Below are 7,548 nucleotides of genomic sequence, written 5' to 3' on the forward strand. Positions count from 1 at the left end.
GACAGAATATAATTAAATAATCAATGAAACATTTAGAGTGTAGAAAACATTCTGCTCTTTGTGGCTGATGCGTGACAAGTGTGGCTCAATCACATGGAACCAACTGTTTAACAAATGTCTTCTGCAGCATCACTGTGACTTGTTAGCTCCTATTTTACCGATAACACTAATCTTTATAAAACTTCCTCATACTGAGAAAACACAGAAGAAGAAATCTTAGTGTCACGGTGGTAAGGTCACGGTGCCACGTCGAAACAACGATCTCACACTCCTCTATAAAAATGTTCCTTCCTTCTGACTGCATTCACTGCAGAAACAACTCGCCTCCTAACGCAGAAACAACTCGCCTCCTAACGCAGCAACAACTCACCTCCTAACGCAGCAACAACTCGCCTCCTAACTCAGCAACAACTCACCTCCTAACGCAGAAACAACTCGCCTCCTAACGCAGCAACAACTCGCCTCCTAACGCAGCAACAACTCACCTCCTAACGCAGCAACAACTCGCCTCCTAACTCAGCAACAACTCGCCTCCTAACGCAGAAACAACTCGCCTCCTAACGCAGAAACAACTCGCCTCCTAACGCAGCAACAACTCACCTCCTAACGCAGCAACAACTCGCCTCCTAACTCAGCAACAACTCACCTCCTAACGCAGCAACAACTCGCCTCCTAACGCAGCAACAACTCGCCTCCTAACGCAGCAACAACTCGCCTCCTAACTCAGCAACAACTCACCTCCTAACGCAGCAACAACTCGCCTCCTAACGCAGCAACAACTCGCCTCCTAACACAGCAACAACTCGCCTCCTAACGCAGCAACAACTCACCTCCTAACGCAGCAACAACTCGCCTCCTAACGCAGAAACAACTCACCTCCTAACACAGCAACAACTCGCCTCCTAACTCAGCAACAACTCACCTCCTAACACAGCAACAACTCGCCTCCTAACGCAGCAACAACTCGCCTCCTAACTCAGCAACAACTCACCTCCTAACACAGCAACAACTCGCCTCCTAACGCAGCAACAACTCGCCTCCTAACGCAGCAACAACTCGCCTCCTAACGCAGCAACAACTCGCCTCCTAACACAGAAGAAGAAGAAGAAGACGGCTTCAGAGGCTCCATCGAACATCTTTCTCCTCCAAAAGAGGTAAAGGAAAACCAAAATATTTCTGTTAAATGTATGGTAAATAAATCATTTTTAGATGAGATATGTCAACGAATATTTTAATGCAAATATTGTTGCATAAAGAATGGCAAACAATATAATGGCGCCGTCAAATGGGGGTTGTGTTTACCATGTTTACCAGTCCATATGAACGCCCCACTCATGTCGTGTTCATGACCTCTTAAGTGGAAAGTTTCTGAAAGTTCACGACTTGTGACATGTTTGTTGACGTTGTCAGAAATGGCGAAGGTCATGGAAGTTCATTTTTCAGTGTATAATAAGTTAATAGTACATTGTTTTTCTTGGTAATTTCATAATATGTCTGAGGAAAATGTTGATATTCATTTGCATTTCCTGCATTATGTTACCCGCTTGCTTGCTTGCTAAATTGTTAGCCTCTGTGGCTTCTAGACGCCAGCAGTAACGTTAACGTTGCCGTTGCTTAGCGGCGGCGTTCTTCACGACTTAACCACTTGAAAGCCCAGCATATCATGTACACGACTTCCCACGTTGTAAACACGAGCTCACAAGTTTCATTTGAAGGCACCATCATAATTAAAAAAACACACTAAGCATCTGTGTACATATATGTTATATTATCATATTGTAATAGTTTTGAATTTTCAATTAGTTTTTATTTCATTTTAGTTAGTTTCCAGAGTGTGTTTGCTAGTTTTAGTCTAGTTTTTGTCAGTATGTAGCTACATATACATACAAGATACACGGCTGGAGAGCTGTGTAAGAATGGCCATAATGATATTTATTAAAATGGTTTTAAAGTGAAAGTCTTACTTGTATAAAACCACAGTTTTAAAGGTATTTGAGTGACTTCAACATGTTTATTTTTAAAGTGAACATCCCAGTTCTTATTCCGTAACAAGTGCTATAAAGTGTGATATTCTTAAATTGAAGAGTGCATGCTGTTTGTTTTGTGTGCAGATGGCCGGTCTGTGTTGGATGGTGGTGGCGGTGGCCTTCAGCCTGTCTATTGGAAACAGTATGGCTGTGGGTCTGGATCGGCTGACACAAATTATGAAAGAAATCAAGAACAGGTGAGTCAGTTAGATTCCAGTACGAAAAAGCTCAGCATTCCTCGTCTTCACAGTTAAAGGTTATTAGTGGTAACATTTTAATTTAGATGAATATTTAAAAGAAAAAGAAAAAAACTACATCTACAGAGCTTTTAGAAAGGTGCTGAATAAAAGTATGGCTTTTCCTAAAAATATATATATATATATATATATATATATATATATATATATATATTATGATGGTGAATTAATCATTTTAAAAAATTTGGCGGGTTCAAATGTTTTGTTTATCTCTGTGGAAGTCTATCTGATGTCTGGTTCCCACTTCTAACGAGGCTTGTGAGCCAAACGACATTGGTATCACGTGGTATCTTTGGGTTGTCAGTTAGTGTGGAAAAAGTAAATGCTATGTAACGGAGGAGGGAGAATGTGACATCTAGTGGCTGAATGTTATCAATAGCACCTTTAACACAGACATTTGCTGTAATTGTAATTACAATAATTGGGATATTGAGCCAAATGTTTTGCTGTACAGTACAAAGGCAGTCTACAAGTATGACCCTTATGTATGCGTTCAGTATTTTCTAGGTCAATCGATTGAAATATTTAGTCACAATTAATCGCATGATTTTCCATAGTTAAACACGATTAATCGCAAATAAAAAAAATTGTATCTTTCCAAAATGTACCTTAAAGGGAGATTTGTCAAGTATTTAATCCTCTTGTCAACATGGGAGTGGACAAATATGCTGCTTTACGCAAATGTATGTATATATTTATTATTGGAAATCAATTAACAACACAAAACAATGACAGATATTGTCCAGAAACCCTCACAGGTACTGCATTTAGCATAAACATATGTGATTATCATAAAGTGTGCATGTCTGTAAAGGAGAGACTCGTGGGTACCCATAGAACCCATTTACATTCACATATCTGGAGGTCAGAGGTCAAGGGACCCCTTTGAAAATGGACATGACAGTTTTTCCTCACCAAAATTTGCGTTTGAAGCGTTATTTAACCTCCACGATAAGCTAATAAGACATGGTTGGTACCGATGGATTCTTTAGGTTTTAGGTTTTCTAGCTTTAAAACTGAGCTTGCTAGAACCTAAAAAATGTGTTAAAGAAATTAGTGGCGTTAACTCGTTAGTATTGTGTTTACTAAGTATTTTCTTAGTTTTGATGGAGAGATGTGTTGCCTAAACAGAATGAAAATCACCTTCAGCAAGTTCAGTAGGATTATCTTCACACATTAGTTTGCATGCCGTAACCTTGTTTTGGCCAACAATAGTCACATAATGTGAGTTAGTAGTGATGTTCTTTTGCCCTTTCTTCCCATCAGTTGTTATTGTCATGTCCCAACCCGACATCATTGGCCTTTATCAGACTCAATAGTTGCTAGCATGGCTAAAGGGAGGATGGTAAGGGCAGTCTAAGCAATGAAATATCTCCACAACTATTAGATGGATTGCGATGACATTCACAACAGACATTCGTGGTATCCAGAGGATGAACCCTAATGACTTTGGTGATCCTCTGACTTTTCATCTAGCGCCACCATCAGGGCAAACTTTTAATGTCTTCAATACTTTGGTTCATGACCAAATACCTGCAGAACTGGTGCTAATTAGCAAATCTTACCACGCTAACACACAACTGTTACTATGAGCCTGTTAGCATGTTGGTGTTAGCATTTTCTGAATCTCTTAAAATCAAACCCATCCATCTATTTATTCTTCTACTCCATCTCCATCCAAACCTTGTATCTATACTCTGACCCAAGATAACACTTTGTGTGTGTCTGTTTCCATTGTCAGGTACTTCATACCCAACATGCAGTTCAGTTTGGCTGCAAACATCCCAGTGGACCAGAACCAGCTTAAGAATGCCTTCAATGCAGACGATCCTGACGTTGTGGAAGATACGGTTAAAAGTGGTGAAGTGTACGAAGGTACCAATGTGGTTGAAGCAACATTTAAAAGAGTTGAACTGCCTGGCAGAGTGTATACTGATCATGCAGAGTACCGTGTACTGGAGAAAATACATGATTTAGCTACCAGGAGTGAGGGTAATATTCTGATCTTCTATTCCTACCTTTCTCCATGTGGTGCTAAGTGTGCAAGCAAGACCCATCCCTACAGTATCTTAAAGAAACTTAAAGACACCATTGACGGTGCCAAATGGAACGACAGAGCTTTTGTGTTTTCCAAAGTATTTGATGGTAAGACCATTGACGAGAAAGATATTAAAGGGAGCCTTGAAAATCTTGGAGAATCTGTTGGTCAAAACAACACATTCCGTTGCTACACGTCAAACAAAAGATGCATCAAGTGCTTCATCGATGGAAAACTTGCAGCTGAGTGTTTTAAAAACTAGGCATTTAAATGTGTCTAAGCCTCAACAAGGGGCGTAGGGGAGTAGAAGTGATTGAGGTCCAACTGATGGAGACCCGAACACAAACACAACTGGATAAATTGTGTTTTTAAAAAGATTATATATGCTTAACAACACGCTTTCTCCTTTTAACTAAGCTTATTGCACCGACATAAACTCTGTATTTACAGTACTAATGTCATTGTACTCTGTATCTCTGTAAAGCATTGTTATGTTTGTTTTTTTTCCCCACATTAAAGCTTGGCTCAGCATCGACTCTGGTCATTTTCTATTCTGTGTGTCAATAATTAGTATGTATGTCTGTCTGACAGATTTTGATGATTGAATGGATCGTTTTGCATGTGACGGCTCAAACGATGAAGAGATGTTTAGTAGTTGTGAAGAGGACGAGAACTTCACTGAGAATCAACTCGTCAGTTTTAATCAGCGAGACATGTGCAAGTGGTTATTGTACTTACTCTTCTGTACATGTGCCAAAGCGCGTGCAATTTGCTTGAATGAATGAGAAATTAAAACCTGTTGTGAACAACAAACTAATTGTTCAGAGGTTTAAAGTTATTGTTTTGAAAAAAAACATATTTCTCATTCAAAAATTGAGCCAAAGCGAATGAGAAAAACTGTGAAACACTGATATGGTTGCACATATGAAGAAATCCTAAATACTATAAATGCATTTTGCTCAATGAATTGCTAAAATAACCATTTAAGAATTTTGAACCACAATATCAAATGCAAGAAAAGGTCTTGCAGAGTATTGTTACTTTTATATCATAGGTTAATAAAAAATGCTTTTGTAATAAATCAAAATACATTGTGTCAATGTGGAGGAATACACTTCTTAGTTTAACTGTTTTTATTTGTGAAGTTAAACACAGCAACCAGCTGGGGGGGTACAGGGGGTCTTTACGGGAAGATATCAGGTCAGCAGTAAATGTCACATAGAAGTGTGGAAGCTGGGAACCTGAAAACTAATTTGAGATGCAGCTCAGCACTGTTTGTCAATTTGCTCTAGTCATGAATCAGAATAAAACATTAATTAACTAATTAATCAAACTATATTGTGAAAGTGTAAAACAGCTTAGAACATTATGATAGAAGTTACACAGATTTGGTGCTAAATGTAACCATTTTTAAACCAAGATCTCGAGGAACACCATAGAAAAAGCAAAACTGAATGCCACATAGGTACTTTTAGTGTAAATAAGGTGCCAGAGTGCATAAAAAAGCATCAAAATAGACTAACAGATTTTGTTTATTAAATCTCCCGGACCCCTGGATGTGCTTAAATCCCCCAAAATGCTTGTATTTACTAATTAATTTATGATTAACTAAATAAGTAATTAATAATTTACTTAACCAAAATGCAGTTGCAGCTATTAAATACATAAAGTATCTGATTTATCTGTCATATAGGCCTAGTGTCAATCCTTTTGCCAAGTTCATTTAGTTAATAAATTAAGTTAATAAGTCAAAGAATTTCAAAATAAAGATGAATTATGGGCCTTTAAATGTTTATTCATTTCATTGTTGCCTGTATTAATGTTTGTTTATAAGCTAGACCCTGGCTTCCTGTCATTTTGTGACATCACATTGCGTTGTCATGGAAATCACATTGCGTTGCCATGGAAATCACATTGCGTCGCCATGGAACTCACATCATGTCATGGGAATGGAAATGGCTTTGATCTGATTTTGTGATGTCACAATTTTGTGATGTCACCATTAAAGGCGTTGATCTGATGTTGTGATGTCATCATTCCTCTCATCTCTAATTCTGGAGTCCAGCTTCAGAGCCAGCCAGAGACAGTTCTTGACAGTTACTTCACAAGTCCAGTCAAGTGGATTTGCCACAGAGACTCAGAGCAGCAGTCTTTTACAGATAAGGACAGCTAGAGAGACACAGATAAGTCTCTCATTCTCTCTCAGTCTGCTACAGAGAACTACATTCAGTCTTCATCAAGGCAAACCAGCCCCTGAGAAAAATATGCATCGGGCTAAACTGGCACTTCTGCCAATTTTGCATCAGGGCAAACCGCCACCTCGGCTACCTTCGAATCAGGGCAGACCGGCACCTCTACCAAGTTTGCATCAGGGCAGTGAGGCAGTCTGGCAGGGAAGATTCAAAGCTTGGGAGGACAGATCTGCAAAGAAGCTGGCCAAAAAAGAACAAGCCTGGAAGACACTGCGGCTGGAACTCCAGAATAAGGTGGACCAGGTGAAAGATGAGTTCCACCGCAGGGACAATGAAGTATAGGGTCTCTCTCAAAAACTCAAAGAGACCAGCCAGCTGTCGCTCAAAGGAGGTGAACTCCTAAACAGGGAGACAGTCTGGCAGGACAAATTTAAAGCTTTGGAGGACAGATCTGCAAAGGACCTGGCCGAAAAAGAACAAGCCCAGAAGACACTGCAGCTGGAACTCCAGAAAAAGGTGGACCAGGTGCAGGATGAGCTCCAACGCAGAGATGATGAAATAGAGGGTCTCTCTCAAAAACTCAAAGAGACCACTAGCCAGCTGTCGCTCAAAGGAGGTGAACTCCTAGACAGGGAGACAGTCTGGCAGGACAAATTTAAAGCTTTCATATATTCAAAATATAAATCGCCACAAGATGATTTTTTATTTAAAAACAGCACAAAAATATGAGAAAGGAGAAGTTACAGTATCATATAAATGGAGAGAGATAATGAACTCCTCTGTAAAGTGAATAAACTGATTGTTAAAGTCCACAAATGTGTGATCCACACAGTATTTATAAAAATGTAAAATAGTTTGGGATCACTGAAAACTCGTAGCGCCGAACTCGGCCTCGTATAGAAACTGCTGGATCTTGGTTCGGACCCACGACTGTTTCTCTGCAGGGAGTCTCCTCATGGCCGGAGCCAAGCTCAGTAAAAACAGCGTGACATCGTCTCTCTGGTCCAGATCCCGGTCTCTCTGAGCCTCCCTGG

The 7,548-nt window shown here is 39.7% G+C and overlaps 1 protein-coding gene across 1 annotated transcript; it reads left to right on the top strand.

Moving 5' to 3' along the window:
* Positions 1–1,026: 1,026 nt before the first annotated feature.
* On the top strand, positions 1,027–4,857 carry si:dkey-96g2.1 (uncharacterized protein LOC795315 homolog). Its single transcript, XM_037750056.1, has 3 exons — positions 1,027–1,154; positions 2,112–2,224; positions 4,026–4,857. The coding sequence occupies exons 2-3, from the start codon at positions 2,112–2,114 to the stop codon at positions 4,582–4,584; spliced, it is 672 nt and encodes a 223-aa protein (XP_037605984.1). The 5' UTR covers positions 1,027–1,154; the 3' UTR covers positions 4,585–4,857.
* The last annotated feature ends 2,691 nt before the right edge of the window (positions 4,858–7,548 follow it).

This window comes from Sebastes umbrosus, chromosome 18, assembly GCF_015220745.1.
Source record: "Sebastes umbrosus isolate fSebUmb1 chromosome 18, fSebUmb1.pri, whole genome shotgun sequence".
In the NCBI taxonomy this organism is placed as follows: domain Eukaryota; kingdom Metazoa; phylum Chordata; class Actinopteri; order Perciformes; family Sebastidae; genus Sebastes; species Sebastes umbrosus.